At 40.0% G+C, this 24,938-nt stretch overlaps 1 protein-coding gene across 8 annotated transcripts in view; it reads left to right on the forward strand.

Annotated features, from left to right (window-relative positions):
• Positions 1–24,938, forward strand: part of PTK2 (protein tyrosine kinase 2) — a 230,891-nt gene that overhangs the window by 131,987 nt on the left and 73,966 nt on the right. For all 8 annotated transcript variants that reach the window (XR_008464916.1, XM_054191983.1, XM_054191984.1 and 5 more), the window contains 8 exons: positions 151–213; positions 4,722–4,776; positions 8,899–9,039; positions 9,752–9,829; positions 10,807–10,914; positions 12,177–12,294; positions 20,718–20,748; positions 23,398–23,450. Coding sequence is in view for 7 of the 8 variants with exons in the window: in XM_054191983.1 (XP_054047958.1) it covers positions 151–213; positions 4,722–4,776; positions 8,899–9,039; positions 9,752–9,829; positions 10,807–10,914; positions 12,177–12,294; positions 20,718–20,748; positions 23,398–23,450 (647 nt within the window). In the remaining variant the exon portion in view is untranslated. The remainder of the gene's footprint in view (positions 1–150; positions 214–4,721; positions 4,777–8,898; positions 9,040–9,751; positions 9,830–10,806; positions 10,915–12,176; positions 12,295–20,717; positions 20,749–23,397; positions 23,451–24,938) is intronic.

Genomic DNA, 24,938 nt, shown 5'->3' on the forward strand with positions numbered 1-24,938 from the left:
GGAGAATAATGTACTAATGTTTATATTTGAATTCATTCATCCAATGTTTTCTCATGGTAAGTCTCTGAAAGGTTTTGACTGCATTAATGTTGTAGTTTTAGGCTGGATCATCCAATAATTGTCGCTTTCAAATATTTTTCCTGACTTCAGGAGATCCTACGGAGAGATGAGAGGCAATGCATTAGAAAAGAAGTCCAACTATGAAGTGTTAGAGTAAGTATTGTGTTCTAGCTTGAGGTTTGAACTGTTTCTTAATCAGGGACATTAAATTCAATTCAGTAACAAAACATTTCTGTTGTAATTTTTTATTCCATGAAGTTTGTTGAGATCTTTGAGTGCTTTAATACAAGAGAAGGATGATGAAACCTATCAAGGTATAGAAGTAGGAAGAGCACCTCTAACTCTGGTCCAGGAAAACAGGGTTGGAGTTGTTTAAACTTGATCACGAAGCTCATTACGATTTTTTTTTGTGATTTTGCTAATGTTTATGGGTTCATCAAGTCTAATTCTAAGGTGATTCTGTTTCTAAACAGTTTTCTGTGCACAGTTGCGTTCTTCAGTTGTGACTCATCTGTGGTAAACTTTGAGATACTTGAAAATGTTTGTGGTATTGTTTTTTCTTCTCTTTGCTCAGAATGTGGGTTTCCTGAGTGGTGACCTTGCAATTAGCAAGTTTATTTATCTATGTATCACAAATTTTAAGAAGACCAAGAAGTATCCCTACACTGAAAGTATTTTGCTTACTTGGTCATGTTGTAGAGTAGACAGCTTCAATCCAAACAACCCAAAGTCCTTTAGAACCTTCGGGGATTGAAAACTGGTTTTATTTGTATTCATGGAATGAGTTTCATACATCCATACACCAATGATCTGCTCTTTCCTACTAATTAGCTTTGTGAAAAGATACTGTACAGTTTAACAGAAAATTAGCATAAAAGGTTGGTGCAGCAGTGACGTCTCTACTTTTTATTTTATTTTAATAAAACACGTGCTGACTTTTAGAGGTGTGAAGTTAGAGAATTTGGAGGTGGAAGATAAGATTTTTCATCACAATGAATAAGTTCACGAGGACTTTTGAGGAAACTATATATAGATTTTAATAGGTAAAGATAACTTAAATGAATTGCTTTCTTATTTATATAGCGCTCCTCTATCTGTGCAGAATTTTTAAAGCTTTGTTTTTGTTTGAATTAGGGGGTTTTGGAAGGACTAGTTTTCTGGCAGTTGAGGAACCACAGAGAAAGGGCTAATAAGGACGAACAGGATGAGCTGATAGGCAAGGCTAAAAGGTGATTTTAAAAAGATTTGAAAGTTCTGTGACCTGGAGAAATTCAGATCCATGTCAGCCTCTTCCGGAAAAGGGAGCTTGTGAGTTACGGGGGTTGCAGTTTATGTATGTTCCAGCAAGAACTTGAGAAAGGTATTTTTAAGTCGGTTATTTAGCAACTCATAAGCTACAAACATTAGGAATTAGGTGACCAACTTTGGAAACTGAGACAAAGGAAACAAGGGTCGTAACAGCTGACACGAAGTATTCATTAATAATTGTAACAGGTGAAAGTTCCTGGAGGACTCAGGAAGGGGCTGTTTCCAGTTTAAGTGACATGTTTCTTCCAGTGCACGCGTTTTCCAAGCAGTAACTGTCTTGGTAGGAAATAACTAAATTGCTGCTGTGAAAGACAAAGGGAAGTAAAACCCTGGTATGCTGTGCAGAGTTGGAAATGTAGTATTGTGCATTTCAAGATACTGGTTTTTTTTGAGAAGCAAAATGTGTTTTGTGTGAGAATAAGCAGGGAGAGATGAGGGATAAAAGCACCTTAAAGTGGCTATAGGTAATTATAAGCTACTAAGGGTCTGCAAAAAGTGCCAGAGAACCCCAAAATTTATTCATTCTCTCTTACCACCTTAATAGCCTATAAAGATTTATCTACACAAGTAATATTCCTTTCTCAAGTGAGGCTTTTTGTTTGGTTGGTTTGTGGTTTTTTTCTCGTTTTAGTACATCATGAGGCACTTCACCAGCTGAGTGCAATTTTTAAATGGCACTTCTGTGCATTTGGTGTGATTGCTTCTTGCCTGCCTTTGTCAGATGTCTATTTGATGTATATTCGTCTTTGATCGGATTTTCATACAAAACCAAATCTGGATGGGAAATGGTAGATAGAATCAAACTGTTAAGTAGCCTTTAATAGTTGAGCCTTCGCGTAATGAAAGAAGAATTTTTTTCATAATAAATGTGAAGCCTGTTAGCATAGAGCAGGGATAATTACAAGTACAAAAATGGGAGCTATATGAAGGAACAGCTGCAGCCACAGTTTTGTAAAAAGCATGTTAAGGTCTATTATGTTAATCTAACATTACTTTTTTGTTGTAACTTCAATTGAGATGAAAAATAGAAATAAAGATATATGTTGCCTAAAGCTGCTTATCGTTACACGGCAAGCGGTATCATCTATCTGTAGTTGGTGTTTTATTAATCCTACTGCAGTTTATACATTTAAAAAAAGATAAATTTACAGTTAAGCCCACACGTAGGCTGGAGCAGATGAGGTTAAATACAAAGCTGTAGTAGAACTGTGTGAACCAGGATCTCGCTACTAATTATCTCCTACTGGCGATCAGAAAGCAGATGTCTGAGTTGTTAATCGGGAGGACCGGGTCGGTGTCTATCCCAAGTTGGCCGTTTCGCCCCCACGCAGCGCAGCTGAGGAGGGAAGGGAAGGACTTTGGGTTGTGTGTTTAAAACTGTTTGTGTGGTCCAAGTTCCAGTGCTTCATCTCTTATTTATAGGTACCCTTAGTTTGTTAGTGACTGTGGCATTAAACCTCTATGCTGCTTATGTTAAATTCTGCCCCAGGAAATAAATCTGCCGTCTCAGTTAAACATAGGATATGCTTTATTAACAAATTTTATTGAGTAGTGTTTTGTTCTGCTCTGCTTAAGAATTTCTTCTGAATTTGTCACGTACAGATCTGCGCAAAAGGCTGCTCTGCAACTCTTTTTAATAACGAGTCGAGTCAGATGCTCGCAGCCCCGTGGTGCAGTACTGTTAAACTGGGTGATACTGGAGTGATGTAGGGTGCTTCGTTTTCGAAAACACCATTTCTCTCTCAAATGCTTGATGCTAAACTAATATATTCCGTGTCAAAATGTCTTTGCATGTTATTTAGATGGTAATAGCGTGTTAGATTTATTTAACTGTGTGGGATGATAAACCGCGTATAATTTGCATTTGAGAAGAAATGCATCAAAGGAATTAACATTTATGAAAGTTTTATAATCTTTCAGCTTACTGTCATTGCACAGATGCCAGCGTTCACTGCTGCGCATGAACGTTCTCTCAGTTGAGGATGTTTTTAGTACGTTTTGTGAAATTGTATGTAGAGAGCTTTAAAAATACCGTGTTTTATTATTTTGAGTAAGCTTTTTATATTGACTTTAATGTTGGCTTTCTCCTTGCGCCGTGAGGTAGCAGTAAATAAGAACTGTATATCTCAGGCTGGCTAGCGGCTTTTCTTTTTTTTTTTTTGCCAAATGTATGAATTCCACATGTATTTCTGCTCATGTTCTAGGCCTTTAGTCATGGAAAGCTTTCTTTCATACTCACTTCAGAAGCAGTGTTTGTTTAAAAGAGATTGTAACCTCTTAAATTTAAAGGAAAAGAGTCCGTAATGCCTTTGAGAGGCAGGGATATAAGTCCTTTTCCTATTTACATTTTCCTTTCAGTTTTTCCTTTTCCTCCTGCGAATTTTCTGCTAATACTCTACAACTAGTTCACAGTCATGCAACATTTGATATACCTGGTTCTATAGTGATCATCATCTGCACTAACATCTCTGGCAACTTCTCAGGCATCTTTCTTGAAGTTAATGCTTAGCTGTAGTGCGACATCCGCAGTCGGACGTAAGCTACGAGCAGCACATCTCAGCCACAAGAACATTTAATCTTTATGGCTCTGGGTTTCAAACTAGGGCTGCAACCCCGTTTATGAGTGTGAAGGTGAGCTCGGTATGATTCAGTTTTCAAAATCCAAGCTCACAGACAGATTTAGGATCCTGATTTACTGATGCAAAAAGTGAGATTACTTGCAATAAAGAGCTGGGAATTTTAACATTAGATGCTCAATATGAGGAAAAAGTGACAGTAGAAATGAAAAAAAAAAAAATCCACTTTAATTATACTCCTGCAAAGCGTAAACCAGTAGTGGAACAGCAGTCAACATGCACTTACTGAGGTGGTGTGGTGAGAAGTCCTTTCCTTTATGTTGTATCTCCTACACGATTCTAATAGATGTTTATTAGAATTTGCCATTTTTATCTTGTTCCCTTCTCAGCTTACTACATGCTGTAAATATTTTTTCAATATTCTTTAAATTATTAAAATATACAAAGAACAGTTTTTATTCTAAAACCTTCTCTGTGCCCAAGCCAACATTTCAAATAATATGCTTTTCACCGCGGGTACCTGTTGTAAATGTGATATCCATTTGAATTTAAACTGGAAGACGCTGCTATCCCACCTGTGCTGTGGAGTGGCATTTTAATGGTTCTGTTTGTCACTCTGAGATTGTCAAGCACCTTACTATGAAAATCATGTACTATATTGCATGTGCTAAACAAAAAAACAAAACACAACCAAACCCCAAACCACCACCCTGAAAAAGAGCAATATAATATTGCATGATGCTTTTTATATTAATGCTGTGTGTGTTTTTGTTTCAGGAAAGATGTTGGGTTAAGGCGTTTTTTTCCGAAGAGTTTACTAGATTCTGTGAAGGTAATTATAGTTCCAGTCAATTGTGTAATACCAAAAAAAAAAATCAGTGTCAGATATCGAAAATTGCATTGTTATTTCCACTGTATCATTGTAAGGGAATTGCTGTGCAGTTGTGCTGCCAGAACTAAGATAGTAGAGATTTATATGGCCTTGCTGAGCTATTGTGAGAGGTAGACCTCTGCCTCTCAAACCTTGTGGACAAAAGTTCAAAACAAGTCTTCGGATCACAGAATCACAGAATGGTCGGGGTTGGAAGGGACCTCTGGAGATCACCCAGTCCAACCCCCTGCCAGAGCAGGGTCACCCAGAGCAGGTTGCACAGGAACGCGTCCAGGCGGGTTTGGAATGTCTCCAGAGACGGAGACTCCACCACCTCTCCGGGCAGCCTGTGCCAGGGCTCTGCCACCCTCAAAGGAAAGAAGTTCCTCCTCATGTTTAGGTGGAACTTCCTATGCTCAAGTTTGTGCCTGTTACTGAGAAGAGCCTGGCCCCATCCTCCTGACACCCACCCTTGAAGCATTTATAAGCAGTCATCTTTTTTCCAGACTGAAGAGACCCAAATCCCTCAGCCTTTCTTCATAACGGAGATGTTTTGGTCCCCTCAGCATTTAGTATCATTTACTCTGATCCTTTTATTATCCCCTAAAAAAGAAATGAGACTTCTGGAGAAAGAGGAAGGGGACATGTAAGAAAACAGCATATTTTTAGTGGCCGCTTGATAAAACCATATTCTGCCTTCCTTGCTCAAGGCTGTATCCAGCTCATTCAAGGACGGTTTCCAGTAATTTCCACTTACGTTAATCCTAGTTAAGACTATAAACATTAGTCGAATCCTGCTTCCATTGAAGTCCATATGCTCCCAAAGTAAAAAATGCAAATTTTTCCCGACATGTCTTGAAAAGGAGGGTTAAGAACGGTCACCAAGTATTTTCACAGCTATAGCCGTCGTGATATGAATGTCTCGGAAAAATATCTCTTACCATTCATATGTGAAAGTGTAAATCATAAATTGCTATTTTAGAGCTGGATTTGGTAAGCAGTGATGGTTTTATAGAAATAATAGAATTCAGCTTCAGATTTAGAAGGTTCCTACTTAGTGATTTAAATGGATAAACAGAAAAGGTCTGTCATGAAGGGGTTTTGTTTCAAAAAAGACTTTTGAAAATCAGAAGCTAATGAAGTCAAGTGGATTTAAGTAATCTCTCTGCATTTTAATTTAAGCAATTATATGAAACTGTATTCTCTTCTAATGGGAGAAATTGTGGTGAAAGGCTCCAGACGTAAAAGAATGAATAACTGTCTCAAAAAATGGTATTACGGAGCCAGAAAACTGACCAACAAAGAAAACTGCTCTTCAGAAATCATGAAATGGAGAGAATAGCAGAAAGAAGTTGCAAGAATTGCCAGAAGGTGAAGCTGAACAGAATCTTGCAAAGACATGAAGAAAAATGTTGGACATATGAAGAAGAAAAACGGGTCTGCTTTTTAATGAAAATGAAATCCCTATTAAAAATCATTTAGGATTGGTTCAAATGATTAAATGGCTCTCTCACTTTGTGAAGGCGAATGATTTTGAAGTGGCAGGCAAAGGAGAGCTCGTGATGGCCATGAAAGATAAAATTAATTCTTTCTCTCTATTAGTGAGGTAAAGCTTAGAGGGTAGCGCAGTGGTAATCAAATTTGTTGATGTTACAGATTCAGGAGATGGGAGCTATGCGGAGGGTATCACTCTATGTGCAGGAAGACAAGACAACTGGAAAAATGAAAATCAAAATATTTAACGGTGCAAAGTACGAGGTGATATGCAGGAGTTTAAAAACAGAAAGTTCAGCTTCATTTGGGGAACTCCCTAAATAATTTTTAAGAAGTCAGGAGTTTAGAAAAATCTATATATCAGCTGATTACAGAGTGTCTGTGAGACAACGTTGTAGAAGAAAGCAAGTGCTGTCCCAGGACGTGTCCAGGGAGGTTTCTCCAGGAGGAAACATTGAAGTCGTTGGACAATACTCTGTATCTCGTATATGCTGCAAGTAGTTCTGTCTGTCTGTGTTCAAGAAAGAGTAAGTCCGCCTAATTCAAGCACAGAGGAAAAGTTACTGAGTCAACAGGCCTTCCATTTTCATCACTTCACGAGAGAAGAACAAGAAACCTCCCTGCGCTTTGCTAAGCCATGCTGTGTGTAGGTAGAGCAAGGATGCAAACACCACGGGGGAAAAAACATCTTCTTACGCTAAACCAGCCATTGGGGGGCGAGGGAGATGCGGAGGTGTAAACCAGGTTGTGTTTAGTTTGCAGATTAGGAGTCTTCCCTGTCACTCTAGAGCACGCCTTGAGCAAAAGCTGAGGAAAAAAAAGACACGTTCTTGGGAAATATTTTAAGAGCGAATTTTCAGTGTATTTCCCTTGAAGTCAGGGTGACGCTGAAACAGGCCAGGAGAGCAAACCGTGGCCAGAATGAAGTATCTTTCACCAACTGAGTGGCTGAAATACTTGAGACAACTTGAGCTAGCAGATTTTTTTCTTTTTACAGTGTCATTGCAAAACTGATCATTTTCTATGTGAATGTGCAGTCGCCTTGGATCCCGGCTGTCAGAGTGACTCTTTTCTGACCACTCCCTTTAAAAATTTCTGGCCATTTAGAGTTCTGAATGTTCTTTAAAGTCTTACTAAAAATGAATGCCTAATTTGACTGGAAGTGCTAACGACAAAAGGAAGTTTATATTTGTGTAGTTTGTAATTGTGTAGCTGTTATAGGCAAGGTGAAAGAATTGAGAGGTTTGATGCCATTACAATAGGACATTCAGATGTGTTTTGGTAGAGGAACAGTGGTAATTTCTGTCTTAATCTTGACATATTGCAAAAATAAGCATGGGTTTGCTTTCTAGCATTGTTGTTAGTTGGAAGATATATTAAAAATATATTACTAAGGGGTTTTTTTAAACGTATTCAGTCACTTTAGACATGGGTCAAGCTTTGGCAAAGGGAAAAAGAATAGATGTGTTTGTGGGTTTGTGGATTTTGCATTATGTGATGTAAACAATGATGGAAAAACAGTGGGTCGCCTGGCCCCCCAGCACTGCCGCAGCATACCTGTGCTCCGTCTTTCCCAGCCTAAATGATTCTGTGATTCTTACGATTAGGACAGATGAGGAGAAGGCACTGCACTTCTGTCCAGATGAATTCTAGTGTTTAGAAACAGATGGGTTTATTCAGGATTCTTGATTGCGTGTTCAGTTTTGGGGCACGTTAAAGAGATTGCTTTTCAGATTCTGTTTCTATTTTCACATGAGTGGCAGCTTTCCCAGGGATTATACATTACATACAGGCGAATACTTCACTTTCATAAGTCTCAGTTTAGTTATCCTTTTTTTAAAAAAAAAATGCGGTTGTTTGAAAGCCTGCTTGTATCCGTTACATACTTTATTTTTCAAGATATGTAATTAGGTGTCTTGCTCTGTCCCAGATGTTGGGAGGATGATTGCTGCTGCTCTTTTTAAGTGGTTATTTCTACCCTGGAAACAGTTAATAAAACTATACAAAATATAGTTAAAATGGTTTAATTTAAATGTTTGTTTTACTTTTTCCATTAATTTTCAATTTACTATTTAAATTTATCTTCTATATGGAAGTTTTGCATATCATCAGACTTTAAGAATCGACTGTACTATGGATAGTCCAAGATATTGTGCACAGAGATTAAGATACAGCTACAGCTGGGTTGTTGCCACTGGGTAAAAAAATGGTGATTTAAGTTTAAAACCTAGTATGAAGGTATAGATTGTTGTGGTTTTGTATTGGTACGCAGTTAAGAGGTTGGAAGAAATGAGGAATCTAGAAAGAATAGTTCCTGCAAAGGTTGACATGTTGTCTTTTATTATAATTTATTCAAAACATTATTAGTTAGATATTCCCTCTGTAATATATAGGAGAAATAATTTTGTTCCCGAGCAGAAGTTAGAAGGCAGAACTGTTACTTATCTTTTGAAGTTGATTTTTTCTTGAGAATTGTCTGCGTCTCATTGATAAAGAAACTGTTAGTGATATGAAGTGACTGAAACTCTTAGAATGCACCGTCACTGTTTAGGTGTAAAATAATTGATCTTTGAATGTTTTAATACACAGGCCAAAACACTACGAAAATTAATCCAACAAACATTTCGACAATTTGCCAACCTCAATAGAGAAGAAAGTATTTTGAAATTCTTTGAGATCCTCTCTCCAGTGTACAGATTTGACAAGGAATGCTTCAAGTGTGCTCTCGGTGTAAGTAGAGGAATGTGATGGTCACCAGAATACATGCTGTCGTTACGAGTCGAATTGGTTTTCCTTAGTTCTGCGACTAATTAGCTCCTGGTTTGATGCGGAGATGAGTTCTTGCATTTCATTAACAACAAAATACATTTATTGATTTTACTTCGAGCTTTCTCAGGTAACTGGTAAGAAAGCACTGTTCATTAGTAGGGTAAGAATTATATGTTATTGAATCTGTTTGTGCTTTGTTTGCGAAAGTCAAGCAATTTTTAACCTGGTTTCCCGAGGAAATGAGACTTCTCAGCTTTTTCTGTTTTACATTTTCCTCTAATGCCTTTTAATTTCTAGCAATTTCAAATTTTGAGAAAGGGCCTTAAGTCTGCAAGCTTTGTGAAAACAGACACTCAAGTAGAAATTAGAACATGTACATCAATGTCCATGAGAAGAGGAAATGTAGGAAATATATAGTTCTCATGTAGACCTAAGATAAAACACATGGAAATGCATTTTGGGTAGCACGGATCCCCAGGAAACCAGTCATGAGGAGTTTTGCTACTTATAGAAATGCTTGATTTTAATATATTTTAAATTATTTGAAGGGTTTAAAAGCTTCTTGAGATTAATTAGTAAAAACAGTAATTATAGCATTGGAGGGTAGCATTCCATAGCAAGGTCTTGTCTTACTGTTGAAATTTTGCCCTGTCTTTCTCCTTCGATTCTGAAGTCAAGCTGGATTATTTCAGTGGAGCTGGCGATCGGCCCAGAAGAAGGAATCAGTTACCTTACAGACAAGGGTGCAAATGTAAGTCTGCTTCTGCTTGATTTTCTCAGTTACTGTCTTAACAACCGTGACCTGTTGTGAACTGAACTTCACACAAAGGGGAATGGCAAGTCTAATCTTTGAGTGAAACACAGAAGAGCTGGGAAATTCAGCACATACAGCTGTTATTCAGATATTAACTCATGATTTGGTATCAGAGAAAATGCGCTTGAATAGAGAGATGGTGTCAGCCTTAGCACTGAATTTGTTGGCTTTTGTACCCAGTGAAGTGCTCGCTTGCAGAATTTGAAGTGTTAGCGGTGACTTTTTAACAATGAAACATGAAAATTATTCTAAATTATTCTCCTCTTTCTTAGGAATGTGTGAATGAAGAGCTTGTTTAATCAGTTAGTGTTGAGCGCTTGTGCAGTCATTGCTGGCTTATTTGCTGCACTTCGTGTCCTTAACAGCCTTTTCGTTACCTGATATGGACTGTGCTACAGGAGATACTGTGCACCTCCCCGGTGCGAGGAAGTATGTTCAGACAGGTTCTCGTAGCAAAATGCTTGGGACCTTCACAGTCATGACTTCAGTTGAGTCCATGTCCAACTTTGATTGAAATTCATTCAAAGGCAGTGAAAAGTTTTGAAGATGGGGAATACGTAGTCAGCTGTAAGAACATACCATGCACAGCAGTCTGCTGCGTGTTCTTGGAGGCGACTGTTGAGTCTGACCTGCAGGAGGTTGTTTCCACGATGTACTTTAGCGTGTGCCTGGAGTTACTCAACAGTGACCTCTGTAGGCTTGGTTTCATCTTGCTTGGTTTCATTTTGCAAATACTGTGGGTATGTCTGTTACCCAAAGCCTAGTGAAACTAGAAAGGAACAGAGGGACAAACTTCTGCAAGTGTAATCTGGAGACCAAATTCTACGTGTGCATTTGCAACATCAAGAATAATGACTAAGTATTTTTGCTGTAATTTTGAAATTTTCCTCACTTTTTCCATTGCCTTTCCGCAGCCAACTCATCTAGCAGACTTTAATCAAGTGCAAACTATTCAGTATTCAAACAGTGAAGACAAGGACAGAAAAGGGATGTTGCAACTCAAGATAGCAGGTGCACCTGAGGTATGATACTGATAGTTGTGATAAACTTCCTAGCTTTGGTTTCCCTGGGAAGAGGCAGAGAGTAGTATACTCTTAATGGAGACATTCTGTATGTTGTAGTTTTGTTCTGGTCTGTAACTTCATTCTGGATTTTTCTACTGTCGGTGTAAATACGTACCAAAAGTATACTTCACTTTTGTACCTGCATGTTTGAGCTGGGCACTGCCCTGTGTGTGTGTACAAATACTTCAAGTATTGTTAAACTCTCCTGCCCCTCCTATAGTTACAACCAGTGCATTGTATTTTAACAGTTTGCATTCCGGGCATTCTGCAGTTGTTTGATTTTTCTTGTTCTTTGAGGGGAAAGGGAAGTTGAGTGTGAGCAGTCATCATTATACCAGTTAGATATTTTTGTTTTTAAAACAGATTTAGAACTCATTACGTGTCTTAGGTTTTGCATCTGGTGCTTGTATACTTTGATATTTGTAAAAGAAGCTTAATTCAAAAATACTTGTCCTTAAGTGCAACTTAACTGAAGCCTGCGTATGTATATGAGGCTATGTCTTAAAGAGGAAACTGAGCAATTTCACTTTGTGGAAAGGGGAAATATGAAAGAGGGAAAATTTCTTCCCTTGTGTTACATGGAGGCAGAGCTGGAAGTGAAATCAAATCTTTTCCTTGGTCCGGTGCACTGGAAAACAGTCTCTGTGGTAGAGCGGGACTGGGGGCAAATTGGCAAATCCGTGCAGAGGATGAGGAATGTTGGTGGTATTAAAATTAATAACTTGTCTGTATGTCTCTCATCTCCTTTTCCACTGTCTGTCTCTTTTTTTATTTTCTTTTTATCTTTTTTGAAATTGAGAAAGTTACTTCTTAGGGCAAAGAATAAATTGCTACAAAAGGGTGGAAAAAGAATACCACCTGTAAGAGCTTTAAGGAATAGGCAGCTTCTTCAGAATTGTCGTCATTATAGCCATGAAAGTCATAACAGTTGTAATGAACAGTGATTGACGGAAAACTTAGCCAGCAAGCCACTTAATGAGCCCAGATCAATATTACATTTGGGTGGAGGGTTTTATCAGCTGTGCTTTCTGAACCTCGTGTTTCAAATTTGCTACAGAAGAGGTAAAGCAAGAATCTGATAGTTCTTTCTCACCCGCATTTTTCTGTTTACTGTTTGCAAGTGTGTGTGAAGTTCTGATGCAATGACACAGCTGTTCTGCTCGGTGTTTGCAACTACAATAATTCCTCTTTGTTGGTGCCTTGTTTTTTTCCTTCTTCAGCCTCTGACAGTGACAGCACCATCCTTAACCATTGCAGAGAATATGGCTGACTTGATAGACGGATATTGCCGGCTGGTGAATGGAGCTACGCAATCTTTTATTATCAGGCCACAGAAAGGTAAGGAGATGTTTCATTCCGGTAGTTGCTATGCTCACATCTACTGATAGATTATTTTGCGTTTGAATAGAAGGCACAAGGTATCAGCAAAAACCTCACTGGGAGGCTCTTGTATTTCAGGGGGGAGCCATGAGGTATTTTTGTTATGAGAGACACTGATAGTAAACGTCACTCCCTCAAAAATTACTTAATGGCTGATAATTGAGACTAGTTTTCAGTAATTGCTGCTTTGCACTATTCTGAGCTTCACTAGCAGGTGTAAACAAATTGTAATTAAGGGCACTCCTAACAAGGACATGTTGTCTTGAAATGTGATTCCCTAATATACAAGTGGAAATTCAGAGCAGTTGGTTAGAATGCATTTGGATACGGTTTTGACTAGTGATAAGTTTTAGAAATTACTGCCTTCCTCCTAGATACTCAAAACATCTTTAAAATATAAAAATGTCGAGAGAAGTCTCATGAGCCTTTCTCATGAAATAGAGCTGAAGCAGAGGTATGCATTTTGTAATGCTGATCAGTTGTTTTTGTAACAACCCACAAGCTGGAAGCAGTGAGGCCAGGGTGCAGGTACACCTTTAAGAGAGAGACTTTTTATTAAATTTCATTAGAATTTCTAATTTCAGCCAGCTTTAATTATTGAAAAACACCCAAGCAAAGCTGCTTAAGAATGAAAATTTCTGTCCTCCCGTACTAATCTTTACTTGTGGAAATCAGTTCAACATTTTTAGTATCTAAAACAATGAATAAATTGTTTCCTTCTTCCATATTTGTAATACAAGAAAGTAGACAAACCATCTCAGAAGCTCTCCAGTCTAAAGCTGGGTCCCTTTTTAGCCATGTTTTTCCTTTTCTGTGCCACTGGTTTTCCCTGGTCTGTAGCTGTTGGAATGGAATAGCATTATTGATGTAGTTCAGGTCTTTCCCAGGTCCATACATAGCATCCTGCCTGGCACGGCAGGAGAAATGAAAAAACCTGAAACTTGGTCATTCGGTAATGAAGAAATGTGATTGGAGGGTGTTAGATGTTTTGATAGCACTTAGTAATTGTTCAAATTATTCTTGAGTTTGCATGTTTGTTATTTCTGACCCTTAGTGTGTGTGACTCACCCTTAGCTCCCACACAGGCAGCTCTGTTAGAATTTGCGTTAGTCATGCGACCTTACCTCCATACAAAGGAAAATCTTCCCTCAGCGCAAACTCAGCTCTTCCAGCCACCCTGATGCGCAGCGCTATGATGATGAACCATTGGCCTGAAAATTCAACACCAAAAGGATAAGCTAACATCAGTGATAAGGCTAGTTAATACACCAGAAGTAAAATTGGCATCACAAACCAAGATTTTCACTTCATTAGCCTAGGCTATTCTTGGGAACGATTGTCTTTTGTGCCTCTTCTTTTCTGAAAAATCATGGTTTGGGGTTTGTTACAGTCATTATTCACTCCCAAAACTTTCCTTATAATAGCCAGTGGATTGGCTGTTTTTCAGCCTGAACTATAGCAGCCAAAGCCGAGCTTTTAAAAAACTTTTCATAGCTTAACACATTACCTCTCCCCACCTTTCATTCATACGAGGTTAATGGAGGTCTCTGTCACCTCATTTTTCTTTAGATGCACATACGTAGAGTAAATCCAATTCTTGCCAATTCTGCACTGGTGATATTTCAGAAATTGGGTCCGTTCAGTCTACGTTGCCAGTGCTATTATCCGCTTGTTCCTCTATTAGAACGGCTATCCTTTCCTTACCTGTACATAAATGCTCTTAACTCCACAAAATACCTCTGCCTGAGGATTTCCAGTTCTGTCATTCGCAGCAGGCAGTCAAAGCCTTCATCAGGTCTTAGCTCTGTTCACCCAGTGCCCAAGCTTCCAGAGCTGTGCATGGTGGCATTGATTGTCTGCCATCACGTGCGTTTCCGTTTCCCAGCCAAACCTTGCTCTGCTGCCCTCTGTGCTCTTCTTGCCCCAGCCAGGGAGCAGCTCCCAGTCCAAATCTCCACAGGATTTCCCGTGTCCTCTTCAATATTTGTTCCGTGATGCATAGAAGCAACCCCCATTTAAGATTAGCAGGGCACGGGGGTCCTGATTTGCTGCTGCTGTAGGTGGCAGTAAAAGTTCACCCACTCTTTTTGCACTTTTTCTGTCTCATTCTTGTCTTCCTCTGACCCGATTTGCTTATCTGTTATGTCTTGTAGACCCACAAAGCTCTGTTAAGAGCAAGATCTCTGATTTTTCTATGTGTTTGTACAGTACAAGGCACAACTATGCCTTGCGCTGTGGGTTGCCGGCAGGCATGAATGCAAAATAAATCAATGCATTTAATGGAGTGTGTTTATTTGTGTGATACTGTTATTGGTGTATTTTAACGTAGAGCAGATGAGCAGTGATTGAGTTAAAGGAACATTATACAGCACTTAGGGAACACTCTTTATGCAAACATTAAGAGAATCCCACCAGTTAAAAAAAATTGTGGGGTTATTTTGTCTGAGGTTACTCTTTTTGAAGTTCATAGCAATGCTCAACATAATTAATTAAACATTTCGTAGGAGAGCTGTCCCCACCATGATCTGCATTCCCAGATCCCTCCCACCGTGAGCTTTGATTATACCAGGCACATCAGAAACAAATCATGTAGCAACTCTGGGTCCAACAGTTGTGCTTTCTCCCCTCTTTGAGCTTTCCCGTCCCCTGTTTGTTGTAAATTTACATGTTTATTGCAAGTCTCCTCATAAATTATCCTTCTTGATTACTAAAAGAACCTGTGTTTTTGTGATACTATCTGTCTTGCTATCCATTAATAATCTAGTTTTTCTTAATTTGGTAATGTTTAAGACCTGGACAGTGTTTGGCATGTTTCCATTAAGTTTGTTTTATTTTTCATAAATATTATGGTATATAGGTCCCTTTAGACCAATGTGGAAACTTTAAACTTAGTATCTGTGTTTCCATTATCACACTTTAACTCTTACAGGCCAAGAGCACAAATGAAGCAACTGATAATACCTTAAACTGATATTAAGAAGCTATTTACTGATTAGACTGTGCACTAAGTAGCTTTGCTGTGATCTGAGTCTAGTGGCTGAATTTGGGATCTGTTAATCACTTTAAACAAGCTTTATAGGTAATGCAAAATTGCCAAAACTCTTACAAAAGGCTAAAAATATTTTCAGTCGGAGGAGGACGGTTTACATTGGGATAAATCAAAATACTTGAGTGTTCTTTTTGCGTGTTGTGGAGGCAGGGGTTAGAGGAGTGGTGGAAGGTACTGGGTGTACGTGCGAAGGCTTTGATAGCAGGGGCCGCTGTGGGAACAGCCGCCTCCACGCCATTTCCGCCCCTTGCCTCTGTGGCACACACACTTGACAATTAACATTAAAATATATGTTCATCGCATATTCTTTATGACCTTCACTGCCATCAACAAAAATTCCCTCCGTCAAATTCTAAAGCATCATCATCACAAAAGCAAAACAAGAAAAGAACAGTATAGACACAGTAAAACTCCTCACCTTGTCATGTTACCACTTTACGATGACAAATTCCCAACACCAGCATCCAGGCTCCCCACAATTACTCCAGTCCCGCGTATTTTCCACTCTGACCTTTGGCCGCTGCCTCTTTCAGTGACTGTTGGCGCCTTGAACTGCTGAAGCCCCACGTTGGGCACCACAAAGGTGGGTTAGACCTGGCCAGCAGCCACCGCCTGCTGCCGCTCACTCCTGCTCCTCTGCAGGACGGGGGAGAAAATGGGATGAGAAAGCTCGTGGGTGGAGGTAAAGGCAGGGACATCACTTACCTGTTATTGTCATGGGCAAAACAGGCATAGCTTGTGGAAAATTATGTCATTTACTGCCAAATAAAACAGAACTGTGTGGTAAGAAACAAAAGGACAGACAATAAAAAAAACATTTTCCTGCCCCCTTGCCATTCCCATCTTCCCCCCTCACTCCCAACCCCTCTCCCCACCCCGAGGGGCGCAGGGCTGGGGCTGGGGGTGTGGGTCCGTCCGTGCCAGCCCCTCGGGGCCGCTCCTCCCTCCTCAGCCCTCTCCCTGCTCCAGCGCGGGCCCTGCCCCGGGCTGCAGTCCTTCAGGGACAACCTGCTCCCGCCTGGGCTCTCCACGGCCGCAGCTCCTGCAGGAAATATCCCCCCGCTGCGGCCTGGGGCCCTCCCCGGCCTGCAGGGGGGGTCTCTGCTCCAGCGGGGTCTCTGCAGGGCTGCAGGGGATCCCTGCTCCGGGCCTGCAGCACCTCCTGCCCTCCTCCTCCTCCGCCCTGGGGCTCCCTCTGCTGCTGCTCCCTCCTTGCCTTCCTCCTCCTCTGCCTGGGCCGCCTTCGGCCCTTTCGCAAACCTCTTTTCCCCCCGGCGCCCCCAGCTTGGCTGAGGGGCTCAGCTGTGTCCTGCGCTGGGGCCCTTGGAGCCGGCTGGGACCGGCTGGGACCGGCTGTGTCCGGCACGGGGCAGCCCCGGCCGCTCCACACACAGGCAACACCTGGGCACAGACACCCTGATACAATCATGCGTATCCCGTTTCTTTAATTGAATATAGAATTGGGCAAAATGTTGTGGGTTTCAACTTGTGAAAAACAACATATGCTTTTACTGGGATGTTGTTAGTAATGAATTTTGACTTCAGACCTACAAGGGTACTAATGAATGTTCCGTATTTTATTTAGCTGTAAAAGGATGAGCACCAATTTAGGAAGTGCTGCCTGAAGTGAGCAGTTTGTATCCAGAGAGCACGTAGGCGTCTCTAAGATCAGCTTTGATATGCCATTTTAACAGTAGTTTGATGTGGATGGATTTTTCTTGAATTTTCTGCAGTGAAAGGGGAGGCGTCTCTAATACTACTTAATAGTAGGTTTTTATTTCTGACTGCTTTTTTTTTTACATATGTTTGCGTTTCCGATTTTCCCTGTCCGTAAATGGCCCTCCGCTTGACGTCTGTCTCCAGCAGCCAGAAGGGGGATGTCCATGTAGCTGGTCAGTGTAGACGTGAGATGGTGGCCACAGAGCAGTGCTGTGTGCTCCTTCCTTCTCCCCAGGGCTGAGCGTGCCTTGTCCACCCCTCCCACCCCTGTCAGCCCAGGGGACAAGGGGCTAGTTCTGCTCAGAGCATGACAGTGCGTTGTTCCACTACTAATGAGAACAAAATCAGTCGTGCCTCCTAGAATTTGGCAAAGGACAGTGAAAAGGAAGATGATCAAAAAAACCAAGTATTTAGATATGTTGGACCCACGCATGCTGCCTGTTTTTCCAACCAATCTGTAAAGAAACATTCATTTAACTTGGGTTAGAGTGTCTGCTTTTCTCCGTCCCTCTGTCCCCATCATTTCCTCCCAACGTTTTTCAGCCATCTTCAATTCCTTGTGCCTTTGTCATCCGCTACTTGTTAACCACATCATGTTACTACTCCTCAACTACCTACATAATGATACCAGTTATTCCCATTCTCCTTATCTCACAAAATGTGTAGAATGGGTTTACTATTAAGATGGAATCAGGATTTTGTTGTGAAAGAGATTTTATTACAGTCCTTGCTCTGTATTTCACACTGAGAGAAAGTTGTTCAGTTAAGTGAGACTTGCAGGAGCAGAACAGGATTCTCATCATTAAGGAAACTTAATACTGCATCGGAAAGTTGGATCCTATCTTTAGCTCTCTTAGATCCTTTTTGATAGGTAGTAATTGACTTCAGCGTACACTAGCAGTTGCCACCTGTGGTATTTCTCACTTTCTTGAGAGGTTGGGGTCTACGTTTGCAGGAGAGAGAAACAGTCTGATCTGCAGCTGACTATGAAGCTGCAGCTGAGTTTGAAGTATGCATGCTGCATACTTCAAACATATGAAGCACTGTGGCCCTGCAAGTGTTATGAAATCGTTCCCTGGTGTTTCTGAAGTCCCCAGATACGATACTGATGTGCTCTCCACAAAACAAAAAGCCACAAACACCTAGAGGAAGTTAACAGCTCTATATTTAGAATACAGTTTGCACAGAGCATTGTTAATATGCGATGGTACTACATATTAAGCAGCAAGGAAAATTATTTTGAATAGCTGCTCATTAATTGTGCACCAGTTATCTCAATTTAAAGATATCGAATGATGAAGTTAACTTTGCGGTTTAATGAAGTGTTTTTAACACAGAGGTTTGTATGTTTGTATCATTCCCTAAGTGTTTAAAACCAGCAGACTGTAGGTATGTTTTACCAGTAACACATGTGATTCATCAGCAACGTGTAAACCATTAAATGCGTTGCCAAATGTTAGACCGGTGTTGGAATAACTAACAGTAGCATCATAACTTGATGTAAACTAGAACATGGGGTGCTTTCACAAATAATGGTGACAGCTGGTGTAGGTACCATGTAGATCTTAAAGGTTCTTGAGTCCCCTTCACAACCCTAAGGAGGCCTGCACAGTGGTGGCAGGACTCTTCTGGCTGTTTCTCCAGGCTTGATGTCTCTTGCCCAGTTCCATCCAGCGCAAATCCTCTAGTGCCCATTCCAGTCCCTCTTTTTTGGGTACCTCCCCCCAGTCTTTTTATTGCCAGGCTGTCATCTTCAAGCTTGTCATACTTCTCACTCCACACTACCTTTCATGATTTTTGCCTTCGTTTCCTTTCCTGAAAGGTGTCATTTACCCTAATATCACAACACCTTTATCTCCCACCTCATGCTTCTTGTATAATCTTGCTGTCCTTCCTCCACCCTCCAATTTCAGGGTCTTGCTCTAGGTGCTTTGCTGAGCTGCTCTAGGTCGTCTTCCAAGTCACAGCTCCTTTTTTCCCTTCTCTCCTGCATCTTCCTTTTCAACACCCCCCATCAGACCTTGAGGTGCACCTCTCTTACCCTTTCTGCACTTAGGGGGACCCGCTGTCTCTTCAGCGTCTTTAAGTACCATTGAGTCTGCGTCCAAACCCACTGGGAAAGATCTGACTTTGTAGCCCTGGGCTTGATGTGGAGCATGTGCAGCCCAAGTCCAGTGCTGGAGTCTCCTCTCTGAGGAGGTCTGAGGCTCTAAGAGCCAAAAAAACCTGAGAGCTTGACTAAAATCAGGCAGACTTCCTTTGAAACAGTGAAAGGAAACATCCTGACACAACACCCATCTCATAGCAAATTATGATACATCCCTGCTCAAAACTGTATAGGCCTGGGCAATTTCCAAAGGTTGTTTTTACCATTAAAAGGTCTGACTAGTCCCCTAGAAGTCAGACAGCCAGCTTGGGGCAGAAGTTTAGCATGGAAGCAAGAGACCTGATTAGTGAAAGCACAGTGAAGTTGTAGGAAACGGAAAATGGATATTTGTGAACTTAACAGGCCATGTTGTTAACATCATTTATGGATTAAACATTGTTAAATAAACTTAAAACCAGACCTAGGTTGGTGAGCCAAACTATGTTGCTCTCCCTTTAGACACCAAAAAAAAATAATTGTAATAAAATACTGTATTTTGCCGCGTTGAGCGTGGTGTCTGGGTGCTGGGCATTTCTCTACGTAGTCCCATAATACACAAAGGCAACACTGCAGTTCTCTTTTATAAGGTCTGGAAATTTTGGAAATTTTAACAGGATAAGAACAAGCTAGAATTTACACTACTTTTGTGTAATCGATATGTATCACCATTTTCTGAAAGTGTTGCTCTGTCACTCCATCAGTACTACAGTGATTTAGAGAGTGATAACCCATTTTAATTGCCTTTTCTCTCCTTCCCTTCATACTGTGACCTACTATAAATCATTGGTGTTTTACAAAAGGATCTGTGGCTTCCCCATCGTCCTTTCCCACATGGTTACCAAGTGTCTCATCAAATCCAATAGGGAAAAAAAAGCTTGATTATTTACATCCAAGTTTTCATTATGCAGTACCATTATCAGAGAAAGACCGGCAAAGCTTTGAAAATAGTTCAGAAAAAGCTAACTTCATCTCTGGCTACTAAACATTACTGTTGTATTATCTCAACCAAATGTGAAATCAATATGATATATTATATACTTTAATGATTTATTTCAGTTGTCTTGCTTGGAAGTCCAAGTTGGCTTCAATTGTTTTATTAATGTGTTAGTGCTTAGCATGTCTTGGAGATAAAAGAAAAGCATTTCTTACTGTAGAGATGAGATACTGTCATACCTTCTGCAAGGTGATTTATTGTAGTTCTTGGTTAAGAATAAAAAAGAACTTTTGTATTCTGTATGCATTGTGCTCTCAGATAAGAGTTTGCTAAAAGGTCTGTATCACTGTTTAGAAGGAGTTGTGTTGATACACTGCTCTAAATACATGTCTAGAACAGTCTTTGGAATTAACATCGTTTCCCTGAGAGGTTGTGATGATCGTTGTTTCAGGCATTTACGTATTGCATATTGAGAAAGGTTATTTGGAAACTTGGAATAAAATTTTAATCCTGTTTTCTTCTTGTTTACACAGAAGGTGAAAGAGCTTTACCGTCAATACCAAAGTAAGTGTTACGCTTTCTTTTCTTAAATATTAAAAAAAATGTTTTGAAAAATGGTTTTACTTAAGTGACGCTTTAGGACTTTTTATGCGTGCTTAATTTTTATTGTTGCTTTTGGATTCTAGGACAAATAGGAGACGGTCATTTGGGACCATGGGGCATAAATGACTGACAGCAGCACTAAACGATACAGATATTAGAAATAAAATCAGAGGGAAAAAGTGCATAATGCATAGAACATATTCGATAGTAACAAAAGAAGGATGTTTTGGAAAAGACTTGCCTGGGATTCCGGCTGTTTGTTTTGAGTCCATGAGTAAATGTAATTATAGGAATGATGCTAAACAGTTTCTGAATTGTGGTTTCAGTCTGTGAGTCAGTCAGTGCTCTTGTTTTTCCTATTTGTCCCCTTTTTCTGCTTATGTGAAATACAAAATTTTTTTTTTTTTTCTCCTGACATAAATCTGTCGTGTTGCCTTTTGTTAATAAAATTTCCATAATGGGGCCAGTCTGAGCTGGGACCTCTAGGTTCAACGTAATAAAGGATACCGTTTACCTAGCAAATACTTTTTAATCTATTTTTTTAAAATGCAGTAATGTAGAAAAATCCTTCTCTGATAGTAATTGTGGGTTGTAGAAAATGCTAATCTGTGTTTGGCGAATAGAGTTGCCTTTTTTTCTCTGGCTAGTTTTACGGCGATGCTATATCTGAGGTACGCTGAGACATGCTATCTGCATCTAATAATTCTTACTTAAAGTATGCTGAGATACCTCTCTGCATTTTTCTCCTTCCCAATAAGGTAAATAAGGAAAGATTTCTAATTCAACTCCACTGGAACTAAGGACACTTCTTATGTTGTTGGTATCCCGTAACACAGTGGCAGGCAAGCCTGTTAATTCTTCCTGCGGACTCTCTGCATTCCTGGTGTCAGTGCCGAGGTCTCCATCCCATCTGGCCAGTTTGGGTGGTTCTCTCCCCTTTCCACGTGCAGTTTCTTACTGTGGCCTCCTAAACTTCAGTCTTTTAACCAAACCACTTGGTTTTTGCATTTTTTTTTTGCAATCTGACTGCTTTCTCTATAGCCACGTTCGCACCCAGTTTAAAGCCAGTCTCATCAGATTGTTTGCCTTGAACCTTATCGGGCAGCGTCACCAGTATCCCGTAGCAGGAGATAACTGTTGAAAGCCCAAATGAAATTTAGCAGTTTATAGTATCTCATCGCTTCCTTTTTCCTTTGGGACACAGGGACCGGACCGTGCCTACTTTGACCCAGCCACCTCATTCTTTTTCTTCCACGATTCCTGGAAGAAGTCCAGAATTGTTACTTTTTAAACTACTGGGTAGAGTACGGAAAACAGGTTGTTCCTGAATCTGCAAGAAACTAGCCACTTAGATACTCGGGATTTCTCTCCCTTCCCAGGTCCTGCTGCAGTCCTTGCTAGCCAGGTAGCTTGCTCGTGGTGCAGGAAGAGAGGAGTTAAAATGCAGGGAGGAAAAGGAAATGAAAATGCAGGGAGGAAAAGGAAATGAAAATGCAGGGAGGAAAAGGAAATGAAAGTCGAGGCTGGAAGCAGTAAAATTGGTAAACTTAGTACGTGCTCATATGGAAGAGGAAAACTTGTTTTTGCTTAAATAGATACGACCGAGAAACACAGAATAACTTTCTAATTGCATAGATTTTATTTAATATTAATTACATAGATTACATACATTTATTATATACATATTATATACATTTATACATAAGTAGATTACATTAGATTTAATATTAATTACATAGATTTTATTTGTAGGCATTTCTGGGATGAAATAAGGTTTGAAGGAAAAATTTCTTCCCATTTTTGGGACACTTTACCAAAACTGAATTTGTATGCTTGACGCTGTTTAAACGAGGGCTGCACCATATGCTCTTGGTCCGGCAGCAGAGGAATGGGCTGTTTTCAAATACATAAAACTACTAGCCAACAGCATCTTGCATCTGGAAAGATTTGTCTTTGCCAGATGAAATTCCAGATTTCTCAAAGCGTGAAGTGGAGCGCTCTCTTACTGTTAAAATTGTGTGTATGTATGTACGTGAACAAAATTTAGAAGAATTCATTGGAATTTCTGATACTAGTGACGTGAACAAAATTTAGAAGAATTCATTGGAATTTCTGATACTAGTGAACATTTATACCTAACTACGTTTAAATGTAATTGGTTTTCTTTATTTACTTGACCTGTAATTTAATTTAAAATTGTTGTACAGGATAAGTCGTCTTACAGACAAAAACTCAAGTCATACTTTATTTCCAGTATATAATACAGAAAGTAGAAGCACCATCAGATTACATACATTGACGATGTTTAGACGTGCACGGCTTGACCTTAAAAGTTTGTAAAACTGGGGTTTTGTTTTTTCCTTTACATTTGCTCTGTCGTTGTGAATCACTATGCTAATTAAAACGGTAATGCATTCTCTCCACTCTTACTCCCCCAGCTGGGTTTGAGATGGTAGGTTCCTTTCTGACTTTTCTCCCCCTCAAAAGCTGTCACTGTGGGAAATGGATTGGCCCTGCTAATTACAGTAGGTGCCCTGTTAGGATGAATTCCCAGTGTGTGTGACCGTGAAGAATGTACAGCATTCAGCGATTCCAACCTCTGTTTTACAGGCTGGCCAACAATGAGAAGCAAGGAGTAAGGTCACACACAGTCTCTGTGTCAGGTAAGGCTCATAAAAAAAAAATATAATATACAAGTTTATTTATAAAGCTAGCAGATGTTTAGGCAGTTTTTTCACTCGCAGTTAGCTCACTTCTTGCTCCATGGCTATTGACTTTCCCGAGGCCGGAGCTGTGCTGCCTTTTGAAGTGCAGTTTCTAAAGAGAAACTTTTTGCAGCCATCCCGTGTAGCGTCACTTGCCGGAACAGCCGTATCCCTGCAGTCACGCAGGGCCGGAACACTTCAAAGCAAGGCTGCTCGTCAATATTTTCCCTTAGCTTTGTAATGAAGTAGAATGTGGTGGGCTAGAACTTAAATTACCTGAGTATGTGTTAATTATGAAGGAGGCGCTTTGAAAAGTGAAAATAGGCAATTAAATATTAATCATCGCTTTTCAGAAAGAAGAAACTTAATAGCTTTTTTTGTGTAGCTGCTGTTTAGATCAAAGCACTTCATTTTTGCTATTGAAAATCACAAGTTAATTGAAGGATGAGCATGTGAGGTAATACATGTTGTTTGTATAGCTTATAGGCTTCTGAGATTTCTCTTAGTTACTGTGGCTTAAGTTTTTATACTTGAGAACATTTTTCTTTCGCAGAATCTCCGAACAAATCCTTTTGAGGGATTGATTCAGTGTCTTAGTAGGAAATACATTTCTAGATCCTTATACGTAATATTTATTAAGGAGATTTTCAATGCAAAAGTGTATTAATGACATGGTGTGTTCCTATAGATTACTAGTATTTGGCTACGAACTTCAGGAGCCAATGGTGTGACCCAGTGGAGTGTCCACCCCTGACTTGCAGGGAGGCTGCAGCCCCATTTTAACAGCTATGTGAGCGTTTAGTGGCATGTATTCAAAAAAATGACATATTTCATACAAGGAGGAGGAAAAATATGTAGCTGTTTGATTAATTTTCTACTTTTCAGATTCCTTTCCCCGCCCTTAACCTTTTTGTAAAGATGTTTGAGATTCACCCCGTGGCAGAGGAAGCCCAAGTAAACAGACCTTGTGCAAGAAAATAGATGAGAGGATCGGGAATTCAAATGTGTATCAAGCTGTAGAGGTGTAATAGAGCTTCTTCGGTTACTGTTACCTCCCAGAGTCAAATAGCAGCTCTCCTTCCTTCAGTACTGATCAAGCAAGCATGGTAGATAAGATAGACAAGCATGAAGCACAGTCAACATGTTCTCTCTTGATTCTTACCTGTGTGGTTCCCTTTAGCTGTTAGAAAAAGTTGAAATTTCTTAAGTGATTAGTGCTGTGCTTTTTAAGCGCTCCACTCGCACACAAAAAAGCTAATCTTCAGGACAAAAAAGTCCTGCTCCCCTGCCACCTCAAACTTTTACTCCTTCAGTTTTTCTAAGAATGCTGATATACTTTAAATATTAAAAGCAGTAATAAATGCTTACTTCACAATCCTTTATTGCTGTCACTTTGACTTTGCTAATTTAGGTATCTCTTGCTTGATGCATTGTAGCCGAAGTACT

This window comes from Rissa tridactyla, chromosome 2, assembly GCF_028500815.1.
Source record: "Rissa tridactyla isolate bRisTri1 chromosome 2, bRisTri1.patW.cur.20221130, whole genome shotgun sequence".
Lineage (NCBI taxonomy): Eukaryota > Metazoa > Chordata > Aves > Charadriiformes > Laridae > Rissa > Rissa tridactyla.